Below are 20,192 nucleotides of genomic sequence, written 5' to 3'. Positions count from 1 at the left end.
TGTTTGCAGTTTGTCATTTTCATTCAAGCTTATTTTTTAATATGGTTTTCTTTTGTTGTGGACTTTTTGGTTGTCACTGGATTGCTGCTGGATTCAGTAGCATGGATAATACAGACAAATGTTTTAATAGGTAAGTCTTAATTTATAAGTATTAAAACAGCAGTTTCCTAGTTTGCTGCAACCAAACATGTTAGCATGGATGAATCATCAGTATGAGAAGTTTAGTCTCCAACAACAAATGTCACAAAACAAACGCACAATAAAAATTGCTATATTTAAAAAAAAAAAGCAGGATTACTATTGCAACAACACATCATCAGTAGGGTAAAACTAACCTGTCTCACGACGGTCTAATCCCAGCTCACGTTCCCTATTAGTGGGTGAACAATCCAACGCTTGGTGAATTCTGCTTCACAATGATAGAAAGAGATGACATCGAAGGATCAAAAAAGCTTTAGCAGCACGTTTTCAAACTGTGATTGCCAATTACACAAAGCCTGTGTCAAAACTACACCCCCAACTTTGTCTCTATGTGAAAAGTTAATTATATCTCTGGAGAGAAAGGAACACATGCACGATTGTGGTCAATTTTTTTAACAAATTTCTAGTCTGGCCCACTGTGTATTTGAGTTAGACTCATCATCTGGTTTAGCAGATTATGGTTTTAAGTTTATGCTTTAGCTAGCTAAAGCTATCACTAGCTAATTAGCTAAAGCTAATTTGTCCTCTTGACCCCCAGACTAATCTTTTAATTGTTTTTTGACACCCTGACATGTTTGTATCAGGTTACTCGTACGACTAAAATAACATAAAGAAACAATCTAATAATTATGGGAAAAAAACACCGCCAAAGAAATTAGTTTTGCTAAAAACTAACTAGCCGTGTAGCCTAGGCTAATGTTGCTAACTTTAGCTGGAGAGCTGTGTCTCGAAATTAGCCGTTTCCCCTTTGACTGTAATCAAAGCAACAGTTTTGACGTGTCTCAGTTTGGAGTTATTTAAATGGTAAAACGGCAAAATATAAATGAAATCTAATGTAATTTAGATTGTAATTATTTCATGAGCTTTATCAGCAATTAAAAAACATAACAGTAACTTCTCCAAAATTGTTTTTGAGTGTTATATTAAGTTTATTATATTGTATCTAAGTTCTCTTGGTGTATGTTTAAAGGAAAGTCTTTCCTGCATAAACAAATAAGAGTAAGTGACCAACAACAATGACTGTTAGACCTACAGCCACTCGCTGGAAAAGAAAAGTATTGAGACAAACAGAATGAGAGTGATGCCACTGATACCACATTAATAAATAAGGTAACTGCAAAGAATGATCATTACAGGGCAAAAATAACACCAGATAAACTTAGTAAACAGTCTAATTCTAAACAGAGATGAGAACTTTGTGCTCCATCTGTCCTCCCATCAGCAGAGACATGAGGGAGGAAGAGCAGCAACCTTGGATCTGTGAGTTCTTCAGCTTCCTTCTACCATCGTCTACCAACACTCCCAAATGATCTGGGAAAGCACACAGAGTGAAACGTGACGGAGGAATAGTTTGACTCCTCGTGGCCCAAATATGTTTTGTGTAGAAGTTGAGGTTGTACTGACCCTCTAGCAAACCAAACAGATTCCTTATAATCACATGAGAGCTGTTAAAACTTTTTACATTCAGTATTGCCTAATTTTACCCACTGAGGGAAGAAAACCAGAAAAAAAACAGCTGACATGTAACATTAATATAAATAATTCATACTGATATTTAAAAATATATTGTTTTATGCACATGTGGCTCATAAACCGTGAGGAAATGTGTCCAAACAACAACACAAACAAAAGAGACACCAGCTGAGATGCTTCAGTAACTTATTATTTTATAATAAAACTTTATTATTTGTCTGTAGCACCATTCACATGTGATATCTTTGGGCCTATTAAGTACGTATAAAACTTTAATATTTCATTCACATAAGTGCAGTCACACAATTAAACACAGATTGTAGTAACTTATGCAGATGAATTGTTCCATTTCTCCACACACTCTTGCTTTTGAGGTCACATTGGCTTCTAGTGGTTCCTTTGGGACTCATTGCTTCAATACTTTATTGGTTTTTGGCAGCTTAAAGGCTTGTTTTCATTGTTAAAAACACTTTGAGGCAGTGACAGCGTCAAATATATTACAGTGTTTTAACAGCTATAAACGGGAGCAGTGTGTTCGGACGCTTCGGAAACATTTGGCACCACTCAAGTCCCTCCAGTGAAGCTTTCATCACAGACAGGTGCTGTACAGCGTCACTTTGTGGCTGATCTCGTCCAGGATGCGGCGGGCGGTTCGCTCCAGGTCGGCCAGCTCTGCAGCTTTGGCCTCCAGGATGCGCTGGTTGGCTTCATAGGAGATCTCCAACTCTGAAAACAGACAGAAGGCAGCTTGAATGAGGGCTATTTGTTCATGTATTGTTGATGATGTGTGATGCATGTTTTATACTTTATTGTTTATACTCCTAACTGTCTGAAAGCAGAGCAGTTTCTGGGCATTTTTTTTGCTCCTGTCACACATTTTTTTTTACTGTGGACCTGTTTTATAAAGTCCTATGGAGACAAAACCATGGATACAAGCAGAGAGAACTCACACATGTTGTCTGTGCAGCATGGCATCATTATAGTGATAGAAATTATATCAAAGAAAGAAGAAAAAAAAGTTGGATTTTTTCACTGATTTATTTTACAAAAATTGAAAAAAATTGGAATAAAACGTCCAACATTCAGGTGTTACTGGAAAAAAGAGGTGACTGCATATTATAAATATTTTACCGTTTACGTTTTTAATTTGTTTCCTACTCGTCTCCTTTCTGCTCTTTGTAAACACAGCCTGCAGTTCAACCCAGTTTAGCTGACCAGGCCCTGAATTTTTGTCACAACTGTTGGTCACAGTTGAGTCACGAATCGCTTCACTGTTGTGCTGCAGAGTGGAGACTTTTTTGTCACTTTGTTCATTTTTTTGTGGTCTAATTTTTTTTTTTAATGAGACATGTACAATGAAGTGAATTTGATCCAATATCGTGATTTTAAGCTTAGATTTTGAAAGTTTTACCAAAGGAAGTGCACACCACAGATGAGCAGTTCAAGGACTGTCGTAAAGTAGAAAACCCAATAGATCTGTCTGTTCTCACAGTTTCTGGTTCTGATAAACGGTGTCATTTTAGCGATTGTTAAAAAAGACATCATGCCTTTCAAACTAATTTGAGGGTGAATTGTCTCTATAGGAGTGGCAAAGATAAAGTTCCTGCCCTGCTGGATTATTTAGTTATTTTTTCTGACTGTTAACTGATCTGGTGGTGAAATGTGTGTGTGCTCACCAAGATTCTTGAGGGTTAAAACACTGCATTAGTCAACTTTTGGGAGCATACAAGCTCCTCTCTTTTTCCCTTTAATTCAACACCTCTTAATTTTCAGAAATGCAAGAAGGAAGTACAAAAAAAAAACTGCAATGATCAACAGTTGTCCTACATCACCGTGAAAAAAGTACGTGCATTAAAAACGGTCACCTCCGAGTCTCTGCAGCTTGCTGCTGCTCTGGGCGAGCAGCTCTTTGGCCTCCTGCTGCAGCTCATCAGCTTTCCTTCTCGCCTGCAGCACCGACTCCCCTTTATCCTCCACCTCGTCCTCCACCGCCTCGAATTTATCCTTCACCTCCCCGTCAAACTCCTGCATGACAGAAGCACAAATATCACTGATGACAGCACTGTGGAAAATGAGCCAAAATGAAAATGTCAGCTCCTTCACAAAGTTCAAGGCGAATAAGGCGACCTGCTGCGCCTCCTCTGCGTCCAGTCGGGCCTGGTCGGTGAGCCAGTCGGCCGTCTGCACCAGCCGGTTCACCTCCAGGTGGTTCTGTCTCAGCAGGCCGACCTCCCGCTCCAGCTGCACCAGGCGACCCGTGGTGTTACTGAGCTTCAGCTCCGACACGGCCGTCTCAGACTCCACCTGAACAAGGCAGCAGCATCAGTATGAAACTGGAAGCAGAACATGTATGTAACAAAGACATCTAAGATACTGGAGGTTGTTGAACTGCAGGAGCTGGAGCCTGTTTCTACTGGGTTTGTCGACTAATTCATTATTTTAGTCAGTCTTTTATTTCAGTCACCAAATGTTTGCTGATTGTGTCAACATTTCATTCACTGTGGATGAAACAACCTGAAGCTAAACTCTTGTAGGCTTCAATGTTTTGAATGTTTCACAGACCAAACATCATCTACAGATAACTCAGTAGGACCTAAAACAAAAGGTCAGACCTTCATCACCTGTAGATAGAAAAATGATCCACATTACTTGTGCCTGTCTGTGTATTGTTACAACTTCCTTCAGAAACCAATCAATACTTTTCCTCTGTGTCTTCACTGAGGTCAGACTCACAGAGACCAGCAGGTCCAGGGTGCCTTTAGTGTTGTTCTGGGCCAGCTGGATGGCGTCCATGGCGATGTTCTGAGCACGCTCAGTCTCTTCCAGCGCTGCCTTCACTTTGTCTGCTGTGTCCTTCATGTTGGACGCCTCCTCGCTGATGGACAGAAAGCGCTCGTGTTAACCGTCTGTTTCTCTGTGAGGATGCTGATCATGTGTTTTTGTCCAGTGATGAGAAAACAGCTGACAGTGTTGATATGTGGCTTTAAGGCAGCGTCTCAGTTATGCCTCCCCACAGACCACTTTGACATTTATATCTACAGATTTCTGTCAATTTTTTTTTTTTTTTTTAAAGTTCTAAAGTAAGTTTAGATAAAATCGCCTTGAAGATGAACATACTGTGTTGGTGCTGTACTGATGTGTATAAACGGAGCAACAATACTCTCGTCTACACAATCTTTATGGTTGTAAATGAAAGTGAAGGAATTAGAGTGTTGCCGTTGTTTGTTTTGGTTTGTGATGCTGCTGCTCTAGCATCATCCAACTTTTGTAAATAAGAGGCAACATACCAAATAAATGAACAATGCATTTTTGAAGCCCACCAGACTCTCCTGTGTTGTCCTCGTTGTTACCTGGCAGCTTTGGCCTGCCTCAGCAGCGACTCGGCCGTCTGGATGTCCTCAGCGCTCTGACTGAGGATGCTCTCCACGCTGGTCAGAGAGCTGACCTTCTCCCTGATCTCTTTGGTCAGCTCCTGCAGCTTCTCTGTCGAGGTCGGCATCTCCAGAGCCAACACCTCGTTGGCCACCGCCTCGATCACCGACGCATCTGCCTTTTCATCTGGATGACCAGAAACAGAAAGTGATGATCATTTACTCACCACTTAAACTCTGTTTTAACAACTGAGCATCATTCACAGCATAAATCCTTTTATTTTAAACCCAAGTTTTGATTTTTGAGCTGCGATAAAATCAGAGCTGACACGAAAAAGATGAATGCAATGAACTCGTCTGAGTGTTTGTGGTGCACTCACTGGTGAGGAGGTCTCGTATGTCCTTGATCAGGTTGCGGAGCTGCTCGTTGCTCTCCTCCACTCTCTCTTTGCTGCGGTTGGATTTGATCAGCACCTCCATGGCGTTGGCTTTGGCCTCGTTTGCACGGACGTTGGCTTCCCACACCTGAGCACAAACAAGTCCAGGGATTTGCTCACATTCACTCAGAGTTCTTCTACATTCACACGTGACCATGTTCACCTACCATCCTGGAGAGCTTGTCCACCTCCTGCATGGCTGTGAGGATCTCCTGGTCCAGGTTGTTGGCTGACTTGAGAGCAGCTTGAGAGCTTGTGACGAAGCCCTTGCAGCCTTCTCCTCCACACTGAGGCGCTCCGTCCTCTCCCACACAACCCAACCCACCGCAGGACGAGCAGTCGTCGCCTTCAGCTGCAGCTCCTCCACACGTCTGCAGAGGAACAATAAACACAAAGTGATAACTGACCCCTGCAAAGTCAGTAAAGAAAACACAACATGATGAAATAACCATGTTCCTCACCTTCTCACTGAGCGGAGACAAGTCAAACTTATCCAGCTCTTTGGACAGCTTGTCCAGCTTCTGCGTGTTTCTCTGATGCTTCCGGTCGAATTCCTTCTGATTGCTGCTCAGTTTGTCCTCCGTGGCTTGCCGTACTTTGGCTGAACGCTGTACTGTGTTGTCAGGATCACTGGTGGCAGCATTGGAGCGGCGCTCTGCATCTCTAGACTGCGTATGTGCAGCAGAGATGGTGCTAATGGCCCCTGAAAACAGTCAAGTTAGAAAACCAGATTCTGGGTTATTCACTGAAATGCTACAATATGCCTGAATTACTGGTGGTTTTTTAGAACAGGTTCAGCCTGAACTAAAAACCTGGAATCAACATGTACAACATTTTTCCAGATGCCTACAGGTGTTGACGATACTGGAACACATGGTGAGTGTACATACTGGATATGTTTTGTTTCCATACTTGTCTCCTGTGGAAACACAACTTGCAGTTCAACAATCCCTCAATGTTTGTGTCACAGTTAGTTACAGACGAGTCACTCACAGCTTTGTGGTTGCACCAAGGATTGCAGAATATTTAGTTTTTTACAGACTCTCAGTTCTGCAAATAGTTTATTTTTAGCTAATTTTTAAATGAGACGTCACGATTTTAAGCTTCATTTGGTTTATTTTCATGGCAGAATTGCATGTCATATATGTCTATTATAAAGAGTGTGGCTCTGATAAATGGTGCCATTTTGGCAATTTTTTCACCATAACATGCAGCTGAAGCCCACTGTGGGTTTTGAGGTTAACAGACAGCCCTTAGCCATGATGACAATCTAAACTCAAAGCAGTGCTCTAACAATATGCTTGTATCCCTTCAAGGTAAAGGTTTACAGGAACACGGTGCCCTGATTCCAGTCGTCACTCTCACAGACTTTGAGGAGCATTTCCACAAAGGAGGCAAATGTAGGTAGACAGTGCTTTTCTACCTCAGCTGTACTCAAAGCTTTTAACAATGCTTCTCTTCACTCAGACATCAGCGGGGGCAGAGCTGCCACGCACCGTCTTTCCCAAGGACACCTCGGCATGTGGAGGGAACAAAGCTGCCACAAAGTGTTAGGACTCAAAGCTGTGTCACTGCCAAACACGGTTCTGCATCCTTTCAGAATAGAATAGAATAGTGACAATAAAGAACTATTCTATTCTATTCTATTCAGTGAGCCCTCACATCGGCAGACTGTCCTGAGGAACTTGCTCATAGTTCATGGAGAAATTGGTGACATACAAACTCTATGGTCCTGCACTCTAGAGAAGAAATCTGCTCAGACATCCATCTGTGACGGCGTCTGGTTGCTCGCTGTTGTTGTTATTTATTGCACGATTGCATAGTTGTTTGTATTTTCAGTCGAACACAGGATGTGCAGATGTTCATGGCCTTCCTGACTATTTTCAGCTCGTGGCAAGTCCAAATTCATTTTTTTAATGGCGGCGATACGTTGACTCCAAGCAACACGTGTCGTCATGACAGCGTGTCCCATTCCTTCTTTTTATACCATTTCACACACTCACACACTCGTACAGCTGTGACATCAGTCTGTGAGGGTTTAGTGCTCTGGTCTTGGGGAGATCAGGATTGGGATTTCTCACCGTGGATGTTGGCGTTCTTGATGTTGTACACCTGCTGTCTCAGCTCCTGGACGCTCTGCTGCAGCTGGTTGGCCTCATCAGTCAGCGCATCCAACTTGGCATCGGTGGCGTTAGCGTCGCTGTGGAGAAGGTTCAAGCTCTCCTCGGTTGTGTTCAGATTCCCATTGAGATAGGACATCAGCCCGCTGTGAACACAGTGAAGCAGTCATGAAAATGTGTCTGCTTCGACCCTGGATGGGTCTGTATTTGTCTGTGTACGTACGTAATCTGCTGCATCAGCTCCTGTATCTGCTCCAGCTTCATTGCTGCAGGGTTGTTCTCCACTATTTCTCTGACAGCTTTGGCGTTTTTCTCCAGGCTGCTGACCAGCTCTTTGTACGGAGCCGTCACTCCGCTGGTCTGGAGCTCCGTCACTTGGGCCTCCAGACGCAGAGTTTGATTGGTCAGCTCGCCCACCACGGTGTCCCAGACAGCGAAGCACTGGTGGCAGGGCTCACAGTTGGGGAACTCACCCTGGTAGCCTCTGGCACACTTGTCACATCGCAGGCCTGATACTCCCTCCACACAGGTGCACTGTCCTGTGGCACGATGGCACTGCTGGCTGGAGATTCCTTGAGGATCGCAGTCACAAGCTGCAAACACAGAGTGAAAGGTGAAAACTAAGTCCTTTTATATTACAATAAAGCCACTTGTCATATCAAAGAATGACAATAAACTGAGGTCAAAAGCTCCTATAATGTCAGATGATCCTAAAGAAACTTGAAAATACTGCAAATGCTCCATCAGTTTTTTTCCATAATTAATTGATTATATTGTTTTAGCAAAATATCACATTAATTTACATCAGCTTTACAGCCAAAGTTTCTGTAAATTGAAGTTTGAAAGCAGTTTTTTTCCATTCTATTACTTTAACCGTTTGGGGGCAGCACAAAAAGCTGTTTCCACAAAATTGATCCTGTACATATAAATTGATGTGATGAACATGTTATCTGCCTGCATGAGGAAGGTATAAAACAACATTAACATCTCTTAGATTCTTGTTTTTGCCCACCTGATGTCCAACATTTGCTCTCCTTTTTGCTCTATTTTTGGTCTCCACCAACTACTGAGAAACATATCCGGCTGTTCAGCTGTTAAATGTTCCACTATGTTCACCAGATAGTCGCTAACTTTGTCCTGCTACTGAGCATGTTATATACAGAGAGTTTATCTGAACTTAGTTTATGGGCTGGAAACAATGTAGATATGAGGAGAAATCAATGAAGTTATGATGTATAAGAGCAAAACAATGAGGTAAAAGATGCTAAAATGCTATAAGGAGTTGAGGAAAACAGCAAAAATGCCTTTTTTCTTTTTTATCGAAATTTTTTTTAATGCAACGTAATATTTTTTCTTTGTTTTATTGGAGTCTGGATCATTTAAAAAAATGCAAAATATGTAACTTTGATTTCGAGGTTAAGTCTGCATCTTCCTGAAAGATCAAAAACAAACAAATGCAAAGGAAATGAAGTGAAATGAAGTAACAGTAATACAATATTATGAGCATTTATTATTACTTATTTATTTCATATTTTATTTTTTCTGGCATTTCATTCCTCTTGCTATTAAATGTCAACAACAACAAAAACCCTGAAATTAAATATGTCTTGAATGATTTTGCCATTCAAAGTGATTTAAAGATTTATTATTTGACACTCCATACAAATAACAAGCAATTTATGAACTTTAGAAAGTAAAAGTAATGTTCTAATGCTTGTAATATTTTTCTTTGAACTGCAGCTTTATCTCATGTACGATGTCTCATGTAAGCACACAAATACAATAATAATAGAGAGCTACATTATTATATGAGAGGTCTGTCAAATCAACCACTCATATAAAACTAGGACAGTTTTCATGTTTCTTCGGGGAAATAAGCCATTTAAAATGACAGTTTACTCAACCCCTTCACCTACTGTAAATAAACAGAGATGAATACGACCCTGGAGGTCACGCTGATCCCTTGAGGTTGCTTCACTCCACAGGGCGTCCCTCCCTCCCCAGAAAGGAAGGAGGACTGTGTGAGTCAGAAAGAAGGAATTCAGGGATTCATCGGTTTCCACCATCAGTGCTGCTGCATTTATTTGTGTGATTTATGGAGCAGGAGGTGGGGGTCTGGTTTGAAGCTTTGTTGTTGTGATGGTGAAATATTAGACCTGTCTTCAGACACACTGGAGGGGCAAAACAAACATGATGATTATGGCCTGGTAGCTGAGAGAAGCCACACGACAGCCACATACCAGTAACACTGTGTCCTCTTCAATCACACAAGACAAACATTTTAACCTCTGGCATCTAAATCTGCTCATAAGAACAAACTCTATCTTTAAGAGGCTTTACCATCAGCAGCCTGACACATAACGTACAGCTCCCACACATTTCTCACTGAGGTGGCCACAGCGTTCCCATGAATAAGCGCATCTGTGCAGATAGGAAGCGAGGCCCAGCTGGTTTAACAGCTTAAGAGACCATTAGGGAATGCAGCGGGAATAATTCAGGATTCCTGGGTCCTCTGGGTGTTGGTGCATGACGAAAATGGGATGCCTGGGAGTCCTGGAGAACATCTGGTTCTCATAAGCGGGGAACGAAAGGTCACTCCCGGATCCCCTCCCTCTCCGGCCCTGTCCTCGCCTTTCTCCCCCTCTGTCTTTCTCTGAGGATGGGCCAGCTACTGTCAGGCCATGAATTTCAGCAGATGGACTCTCCAGCAGTTTGTTTGGCGGACAGTAAAACTTTGTGGGATCAGCCACCGATGCTGAGCGCCAAGTCGCTGATTCAGAGCTTCTGACAGGCGATTGCTGTCTGACAAAACCATTGGAAACCTTTTCAAAGTCGCACGCTTCCTCATACGCAATGAGGTGCAGCGAGGGAGGGACGAAAAACAGTGTTTAAAGGGAAACAAGAGAAGCAGCGCAATCAGGGAATATGGAGACAGTGATTTGTTCTTTTGTTCCAGCACACGAACAGAGATCGTGAGTCTGTTTGAGAGTGTTTACATCCTCACTGGCTTTTACGTAAATCATCCTCCAGTGCAGGGACAGTGATCCTAAACATTACAAACGATTAAACCGAAGAGTTCTTGTGGACTAGCAGCAGTGCCGTGTTTGTGACTGACCTCGGTCAGGACGGTAACATAGTTAATTAAAGTTTAAAAACTGCCCAAACAAGAAAAAGCGTCTGCGGTCCAGAGGCAGATCGTCTGTCCATGTTTTTGGTATTTTGTGACCACTTGGGGGCAGCAGAAACGAGCCGCACTTCTTAAACCTGAGGTGCAGAAAGTTTGTCTCCTCCTTCTGGCAGTGAGAGTAAATACGCAAACACTGTCAGCACATGCGTATGAAGTATGTCTTCACAACACGTTGCTTTATTTTTTAAGATTTTAAGCCAAACATCGATTGCCTTTTTTAATCTGGAGTATCAGAAACTTTCCTAGGATGCTTTCTAGGTTTTTCCACCACATTCCTCGTTGCTGTAGCCGCTACTGTTGCTTCCCTCTTCAGCTCTGGAGCCAGTCACTGCTGTTTAAACACATAGCTACTGTTGCATCAGAATATCGCCACAGACATCAGATTTAGAAGTCCCTTAATCTGCGAAACACAGAGATTTACCTGACCAGATAGGCTTAGTCAGCATTGTGTGAACTCGTTTAGTCGGTACTTGAATGTAACGAATGTTTATTCATGTGTAAAAGTGCTGCACTCCAAGTTTAGGAAGATATCATGGGGCTGATGAATGATACATTCGCTCTGCTTCTGGCTCCATTTTTGGGCTCCACCACTAGGTTCACCAGCTAGTTGCTAAGTTTGCCAGAGCAGGTAAAACACAGTGGGGTTTCAGCACTTTTTGCTTATTTTTGTGACTGGAAATTGAGTTAGTGAGTGGAAGGGTGAAGAAAAACAGTAAAGTTATGGCTCTGAAAACCAAAACAATGAGCACAAAGACAGCAAAGAGCTACGTAGATGTGAGTTTGTCACCACAAGCAACAGTTTTTATGTTAAATGTCATTGTAACTGAAGTTTATTACACCTTGTCCAATTACTTTCTGTCCTCTGAAACTGGTTCAAAAAGAGGCCACAGTTTGGACACTTCTCACCTGGCCTGATTGTAATCGGCCTGCATCGCTACCTGGAATGCTCATGTTCTAAAAAAGACACTTAGGGTCGGGGTTTTTAATGCGCCACCTAAAAAGGACATTTGGCATTCAGAGGAAGGTTTACTGCCTCAAAATGAAATCAACGCAAAAGACAACAAGACTTGCGACATCAGCGTGTCAACATTATTTGTGGAATTACTGTCACTGCCACAAACTTTCTGCATTGCAGGTTTAAGAAGTGATGATTTTTTACAGTTTGTTTCTGCTGCCCACAAGTGGTCATAAAATAACAACGTGGATGCAGATTAACAGGAGAACGCCCGGACAGCCTTATGATCTCTGTTCTGTGGGACATGGTGGTGACGGGCGATGACGTCCTACCGTGACATTTGACCACTGGATCCCCCCAGAAGAGCTCTTTGCACTCCCGACATGTCTTGCCACCAAAACCGGGTTTGCACACGCACTGTCCTGTGACCTAGAGCAAGAGTGACAACACGAATCGATCAGCGTTGCAGAACATTACTAATTGTACAGCTTTTAGAAAATCTGTATATTTCAAAGCTTTTCGCATGCAAACACAACGGAGCTTTGTAGTTTGATAGAACTCCTCTCTTAGAAAACAGTGTATTCAGTTTATTCCACAGTGTATTCTGAGACTTCCTTCCTCCGATGGACTCCAGCCAGTAAACACAGAAACCCAAATGTTTGGGCATGAGGGGGAGCAGCACATTATTCCACTCTTTACATGCAGATTTGTGTGTTTGAGTAAGACACAGCTGAGAGAAAAGCAACTCCCAAACAGCTGGAGTCCATATATCAAAATAAAAAAAATTCATACAAACACAGGCCTCTCTGATTAAATGGGACGTTCACAGCCACAGGGAAATATCCTCGTCAGTCCCCATGTTGTGTAAGAAAACTTTTGGCAACAACAGCTCATTGAAAGACAAGATTTTTGTGGCTCACTTCAGCTGTATATCTTATTCTGAGAGGGCAAACCGGAGCAGCTGCTGCCGTGCTAATACAGGAAATTATGCAAACAGATGCAGGGACCTGCTGAGTGGTGAGGACTCGAAGCTGCTCATTAGATTTTCCTTTGTTTAACGTCACTTTAGTACATTTTTGGCATGAAATAGATGGGAAAAGTATTGAGCAAGCATGAGAACCGAGTGAGTATAGATTGTTTGGTCTACTGAATTAGTGTCAGTGTTGTTTTTGGAGCCAGATCTAGATGTGAAAGAGGTTCTGGTGGTTTGCTCTCACTGTGTAACTGCTACTGCAACTGACTGTTTTCTTGCCTAAATGATGCAGCGATTGGCCGTTTGCAGTTGGTTTAAAACATAGCAGGAAGACTCCTCTCAAACACTTGACACGGAACACACTCCCCATTTGTAATAGAACTCAATTTGAGATTTTATTGATTGCTTTTAATCTAGTCTACATAGTCTGGCTCCACATCTCAGCTCTGCATCTCAGAACTACTGACCTCTTTTTCTTTAAGGTTCATGCTTACAACAAAGGGAGCCACACTTTTACTGCTGTAGCTCTGACACTGTGGAACAAGGTCTTCTTCATGGTTGAAACAGCTCAATCCGTGTCTCAGTTTAGAAATACTTGAAAAACCCTGATGTACAGACTGGTATTTATACAATATTTTAGAATGTATTTTCAGTTTTGCTGTTGCTCTTTTTGGTGCAGCATGTCAAAGGCACCATAGAAATAAAGAGTGCTGTACATAAAATAGATATTTTATAATTTGCATTATTGATTTGTTACCATACTTGTCTCCTATCTGCTCTGTGAAAACACAGCCTGCAGTTCAGCCGAAAAGTTCCCGAATTTTTGTCACATGATTGTTGGTTACACCTATTTTTTATTTTTTTTAAGAATCTGGTTTGTGCAAACTGTGTAATATCCCAGTTTTAAGCTGAGACTTGGTTACATATGCCAGTACAACATCACAGATTAGTTGTCCAAACACTATCAGAGAGTTACAAAATCTGATGATTCTTTCTGTTTTTATTGTTTCTTGCTCTGACATATGGTGTAACGTTGGTGATTTTTTATTTTTTTTAAAGTTATTTTTTTGGTCTTTGTGCCTTTATTAGATAGTGTAGTAGTGAGAGAGAGACAGGAAAGTAGGGGAGAAGAATGGGGGGAGGACATGTGGGAAAGGGTCATGAGCAGGATTCGAATTCATGACCTCCACATTGGGACTGTAGCCCTGTACATGGGACGCCACCTCAACCAGGTGAGCTGTAGCGGCGCCCCAATATTGGTGATTTTTAAAAAGAAAACAGGCCTTTTATTCCCACCAGTGGCTTCTGTGATTAAAGATATAGTCCTCCCAAATATGGTCGTCTTTTCATAATCAGACAATGCGGTAATGGTTATGGATACGGTTTGGTTTTCTTTCCAGCGTCTGACTCACCTCATGGCACGACGATCCGACTGAGTGAACGGGGTCACAGTCGCAGTGCTGGCAGCCCATTCTGCTGGCGATGTTCCACGTATCAGGAGCACAGCGATCGCAGTTTTGACCGACCACGTTGGGCTGGCAGGGACACTGGCCACTCCGCTGGTCGCACTGACACTCATCAGGGGATGAACAGGCCTGAAGTACCGTCCCCGCCGAGTAACACATGCACTCTGCACAGAGGAGGAAACATGTCAACTAGTTAGTTCACATGAGTTTCTATTGGACTTAAAGAAACACTTTGAGATTTGTTGATGATGTTGGAGCCAGACAGATACTGGCTTTTTGAGGGTAATATAGGTAAAGGATGCAAGCTGTCTGTTTAAAAACATACATTTTGGAGGCAGCTTTCCTGCAACTGGAAGTTACAAGCAGGAGAGGTAGTGACTAAAATGTTTACCACATAAACCATCCATCCATTATCTATACGCCGCTTAATCCTCATTAGGGTCGCGGGGGGGCTGGAGTCTATCCCAGCTGACTCAGGGTGAAGGCAGGGGACACCCTGGACAGGTCACCAGTCTATCACAGGGCCACACTTAGAGACAGACAACCAAGCACACTCACATTCACACCTACGGACAATTTAGAATCACCAATTAACCTCAACATGTTTTTGGACCTTGTGGGAGGAAGCCGGAGAACCCGGAGAGAACCCACGCTGCACGGGGAGAACATGCAAACTCCACGCAGAAAGATTCCGGTGCCCCCACCGGGACGCGAACCGGCAACCTTCTTGCTGCGAGGCAACAGTGCTACCAACTGCGCCACCTTGCAGCCGCATTAGAATATATGGGCCAAAATCTGTTTTGCTAGTGTATGATATGACATTATGCAATTCTATAAAAAAAAAAGTTTTTTGCTGCTATGGAAAAGACTTGCGCCATCACACATTTTGCCCCCTCTGTAGTGAATCACAACCACAAATCAGTATTGGCACACATGGTTGCCAACAAAAACAAAGAAAGCAGAAATGCTAAAGACACCATATTAAAGATAACCCTTGACTGGTTCATTCTTTAACTCCAAAACATCCCATTCAGAGCAAATCTCAGACATAAAATCAAATATTCTGCATCACGTTTACGCTGTACTCACTCCTGCAGCTCTGTGTTGCAGCGTTGCCGTAGTAACCCAGTTTGCAGTGCTGACACCCGTAGCCCTGGGTGTGGTACAGACATTTGAGACAGGCACCTGTCCGAATGTCGCAGGAGCCCGGGTCGTGCATGTCGATGTTGTTGTTGCACTGGCAGGGCATGCAGCGCCCGCCGGGCACCAGAGGGTTCCCATAGTGACCGGGGGCACACTCGTCACACCTGGCACCTGCAGGAGGACAGGAAACAGGAGAAAAATCACAACAGGATCAAAGCGGAATTCCTTTGTTGAAGCGTTTTTCCTGTGTTTAGTTGAAGTTTTTTGAGGACATTTCTTCTGAAAGAGTCCTCTTTCTACGCATGCTAATTACAGAGGGACTGAAGTGTTGTTTAGAAACATCAGAGCTGTGTGTGAGGTGAAGGGACGATGACGGAAACTACCCTTGAGAGCTGCTTATAGAAAAACAAATCAGTGAGACGGTGACACACCTTTGAAGCCGGGGCTGCACACACACACCAGCTGGTTGGTGTGAGCCAGAAGGTAGCAGCTGTCTGCAAACTGCCGTCCACTGCGTGGCCCGTCTGGACACATACAAGGGCGGCAGTGGCCACCTGAACCCAGCTGTGGGTCACCGTGGTAACCGCCCAGACACCTGGAAGAAACAGGAAAACTTATTCAAGGACGACTTGCCTAACATCCCTTCAGGTTGGCTCTCAGGGTGTTATGGAGTGAGAAATCTGTGATGACATTCTGGTACTGAGGAGTGTCTGCCCAAACAGCAACGTTCACATAATTCTACGTTTAGCTGCTGTAAATCCTGCCTGGATCCACAGAATGACTAACAAACTGTTTATGTGCTTCTAAAATGATGTATTTTTGTTGTTTGCAGAGCCTTAGCTGATTCAAATTTAAAGACAGTGGCATGTGTTGAACATACAAACAGGTTTATTTCAACTCCAGGTAAAGAAGATTAAAATAAAACTGGAAACTGCCTTCAAATGTTTAACCTTTGAGACTAAAGATCCAGTTGTTCCTGATGTGGTTTTAGTACATACGAGTATCGAAACTGCCACAGTACAACTAGTGAGACACTAAATTCAGCTGGATCTGCATCTAAATGTGCCTCCATCATCACATCGTACCTCTCACAGTGGCGTCCGGTGGTGAAGTCTCTGCAGCCCTGACACTCTCCAGTCTGAGGGTGACAGTACTCGCTGTGGCCGTTACACTGACATGGTCGGCACTGAGGGAAACCCCAGAAACCCGGCTGGCAGTGGGAACACTGGCGACCAATCGCCCCCGGGACACACTCACACTGGCCGGTCGACTCGTGGCAGAAGGCCCTGACGGAACCCCGGAGGTCACACTCACAAGCTGGGGGTGGATGAGGGTAAAGGGAGAAATTTAAACAGAAGGACGTGATGTAGGTATTAAACTATGATGTGAAGTCTGGTTTGACACTCACGTCTGCAGCCGGCAGGGCTGAACAGGAATGTACCCGGAGCACAGTGGTCACAGTTCCTGCCCACGACGTTGGGTCGACACCGGCACTGACCTCCGCTGGGATCACACATGGTGCTGACGGAGCCCTGAGGGTCACACTGGCAAGCTGGGACATAAGAAAAGTCTAGAGTTATGATAGTGCTTAGTTAATTGTTGAACAAAAGTTCCACATACAAACTCTGAACTGTGAAAGATTTATGAGCACACCTGAGTACCATAATTGTCTAATGCCATCTCGGATATCAAAGACTTCATCACACCACAACAAAAGCAGGATTATTGGGGATTTTCCTGCTCTATATTTTGCTATAAAGTAGGATCCTCAAACCACATTAAAAAGACACAAAACATCACTCATAAGAAACAAAGTAATGTCAAAGAAACACAACATGACACAGAAGAGACACGAGATTACACCAAACAGACACAGATGACCTGTAAATGAAGTAAAAGACACCAAACTATTTCAAAAAGACACAAAACCACCTTAAACAGGCACTGTGTGACTCCAAACAAGGACAAAAACTCACCAAAGACACACAAAACAACACGAAAGAAACACAAAACACAAGAAATTAAGGAGGGGAACGAATGAACATGAGCTGCTTGTGTCATTTCATCCTCACCTTTCGTATCAATACACAGTTTGTTCAAAGTAAATCAAAATATGGACAGTATCTGGTTTTATTTTCCACTAATATCAGTAGCGAAGGTGCCAGAAGGAAACTGCACAGAAAAAAAGTTTTAGATATTTTCCCAGAAACCATCATTTTTGATAAGAGGACACTGTCTGCCAACGAACAAACACATTCTCCACAGCGATGTTTAACTTTCTGTACCCATGGCTCCTTTGTGCAGCAGAGCAGAGACGCTGAAGATGTAGTCGTTGCAAATGTCGGTCATGGGGCTCTTGACGACGCTCTGGCTGCTCTCCAGACATCGGTAGCGCTGGAAAGTATCCCACGCTCCTTCACCGTCGACCCCGTGGAACATGTCCAGCTCACTGACTCGGGGCATCAGCACCAGCTATAAAGAGTGGAGGGTCAGGGGGAAACCATAAGAAGTGTGAGGAAGAGCTTTTCTGTACAGACTCTTAGAAAGCTGGAGCACCTCTAGAGCTTGGATGGCCATGAAACTGTCCTGTTTGTAAAAGCTGAGCAGCTGCTTTAGAAAATATGTCCACTTGTGTTCACTTATGTACAAGGCTGTGAACATGAAGGCCTTGAAGACACAAAACTGAAGCAGCGCTGTGGGAACAAACCTCCGCTCACTGAACTCAAACTGCTGCTGCTGCTGCTTGTGATGATTACATCCTGCAAGGGCTGTAGGTTGTTTTTGTTTTTTTTTGTTTAAACCTGTTATTCTATTTAGTTGTGTAAGTTCAGATGAGGCAACGTCTCCAAGATGTTAAACAACCTGTCTGACGGTTACCTTGAAAAAGTGTGTCGAGAAGAAAAGCAGTGCTGTTTAAAAGGTAAAATGTGCTCAAACCAAATGATCTATTTAGTTTTTTTCTCTTTACTGCATATTGTATAAAGTACGTTTAAAAATAAAAGCAATCTAAGGTGTTATTTTTGAAAGCACCTTTATCTATCCTTTCATTTTTGCGCCTAAATCTTTTTAAAAACTGTACGTCATGTTAAAAGCAGAAAGAATATTAGACAATATATACATATGTAAACTAAACTCCTTTTTCTTTTTTTGTCTCCTCTTTCTTCTTAAATATGCAGCTCTGTAAAGTCCCTCCCTCTCTCTCCACCAACCTTTCCTCACTCACTGCAGCTCAGCACACCAGCTCACCTACAACTCCGCTCAAATACTGTAAGTGCCATGTCATTGTAACTGTATTGTTTATCCATCCATTATCTATACATCGCTTAATTCTCACTAGGGTCGCATCCCAGCTGACTCAGGGTGAAGACAGGGGACACCCTGGACAGGTCACCAGTCTATCACAGGGCCACACTTAGAGACAGACAACTGCAGTGTATGAACATTAAATTCTCCAAAACACTGGTGGTGCTCTTCATTATTCAAACATGTCTCCTCACTTCCCTCGGTCATGTCTCAGCTCCTCCCAGTGACGATGTGAGAAAGACAGGAAGAGACTGAAGCTGCCAGGTGAGAAATTTTCTGTTCCATAACTTTTTACTTCAAGCTCCTCCCAGAGGCTCCTCTCCTCTCATGACGCATTAAAGTAATTATAAGATCCTCCATGATGGCAGAGGGCCGAAGGTTTCAAGGTCACAGGAGGAGCTGGGAGTGTAATGAGAAGTACCCTGTGTCTTCACCCATCCACCCAGCTCTCCCTGGTTCCAGTCACCTGACTCTCACATCGACTTCATCTGTTTCCCATTCCCCCTGTGCACAGCGTTCATACCTTGCCAACATGTTAATCTTTGTCAGATCGTCACATATTTACCAGTGTGGTTCCTCTTGTTGTTTTTCTTGGCTTTCCAGTTTAATGAACAGTAAAGTGTTTCTGCCTGCTTGGTCAAATATGCACCTGGGTCCTCATCCCTGCTCTCACTGTTTAATGCTCAGCCCACTATGACTGAATGAGTACAGTATTAACCCAACCATCTACCTGGTGTGATTTTAGTAATCATGCTCTTGGCTCTTCACATTAAGGACAACCAGCAGTACATCTTTCTCAGTGTCCTTGTAGATATGTAGGTGGCTAGAATGAATGTGTGTGTGTGTGTAATTTGACCATACCGAGTCGATGAGTGTGTACGGGCTCTGGACGTCGGTGACTGACGAGTACAGAGGCAAGCTGAGTCGCACCGTGTAGTTCAGTCCTTTCTCGAAGCACACCGGCCTCACCAGCAACACGTGCCTGAAACACAACAGAGGCTCAGTGGTGTTGCTATGGAGACAGACGGCCATGTAAACTAATGTCTTACCTGGATCCAGGTGGAAGAGAGACGGACTGCTCGTCCCCGCTCTGGATGGAGTTGCTGCAGTGGCTGGAGTAGTTGGGAGGGTTGAAGACAGGACGCCGCACTCGGACGTTCACCTGCTCCCACTGCTCTGGCAGCTGTCAGTGCACACAGACATCGTTTGTTCTTTTGCTACTATCCTACTTAAATTAGATGCACAAATATTACCTTTTTAAATTCGATTAACTGTCCATGGACAAGCTGCTCAAATTTGAGGTAGCAGATAGTCAGGCTGTTGAGAAGGACTGAAGAAAGACTTAAAACTAACCGAGATACAGAAAAATACAGTGGTTTTTTTTATTTATCATACACAAAACATGGAATTGTTTGAATCTAAATGTAGATTTTTTTATTTCGTTACAGTCTGTTCGGCCAATTTTTCTGTGAACTGTTAGACAAATAGAGGTTTATGTTTACCAGCAGCCGCTAATGAGCAAAGTCATTCGCCTTATCTCTTTTTCTTAATGTTGTCACAGAC

At 43.2% G+C, this 20,192-nt stretch overlaps 1 protein-coding gene across 3 annotated transcripts in view; it reads right to left on the bottom strand.

The window, feature by feature from the left end:
- Positions 1–1,851: 1,851 nt before the first annotated feature.
- LOC103364103 (laminin subunit beta-1-like) overlaps positions 1,852–20,192 on the bottom strand; it is a 38,767-nt gene continuing 20,426 nt past the window's right edge. For all 3 annotated transcript variants that reach the window (XM_008291115.1, XM_008291116.1, XM_008291118.1), the window contains exons 15-33: positions 19,679–19,812; positions 19,491–19,611; positions 17,612–17,798; positions 16,735–16,878; positions 16,412–16,643; positions 15,758–15,921; positions 15,273–15,497; positions 14,130–14,347; positions 12,077–12,173; positions 7,826–8,195; positions 7,564–7,748; positions 5,944–6,185; positions 5,650–5,853; positions 5,426–5,570; positions 5,025–5,232; positions 4,408–4,549; positions 3,802–3,978; positions 3,540–3,699; positions 1,852–2,400 (exon numbers count right to left, since the gene is read on the bottom strand). In XM_008291115.1, the coding sequence (XP_008289337.1) occupies positions 2,264–2,400; positions 3,540–3,699; positions 3,802–3,978; positions 4,408–4,549; positions 5,025–5,232; positions 5,426–5,570; positions 5,650–5,853; positions 5,944–6,185; positions 7,564–7,748; positions 7,826–8,195; positions 12,077–12,173; positions 14,130–14,347; positions 15,273–15,497; positions 15,758–15,921; positions 16,412–16,643; positions 16,735–16,878; positions 17,612–17,798; positions 19,491–19,611; positions 19,679–19,812 (3,492 nt within the window). In that variant the 3' untranslated portion in view covers positions 1,852–2,263. The remainder of the gene's footprint in view (positions 2,401–3,539; positions 3,700–3,801; positions 3,979–4,407; positions 4,550–5,024; positions 5,233–5,425; positions 5,571–5,649; positions 5,854–5,943; positions 6,186–7,563; positions 7,749–7,825; positions 8,196–12,076; positions 12,174–14,129; positions 14,348–15,272; positions 15,498–15,757; positions 15,922–16,411; positions 16,644–16,734; positions 16,879–17,611; positions 17,799–19,490; positions 19,612–19,678; positions 19,813–20,192) is intronic.

This window comes from Stegastes partitus, unplaced genomic scaffold (genome assembly GCF_000690725.1).
Source record: "Stegastes partitus isolate 25-593 unplaced genomic scaffold, Stegastes_partitus-1.0.2 Scaffold718, whole genome shotgun sequence".
NCBI lineage: Eukaryota > Metazoa > Chordata > Actinopteri > Pomacentridae > Stegastes > Stegastes partitus.
The sequence above is the reverse complement of the archived record's forward strand: the minus strand, read 5'-3'. Positions and strand labels throughout refer to the sequence as shown.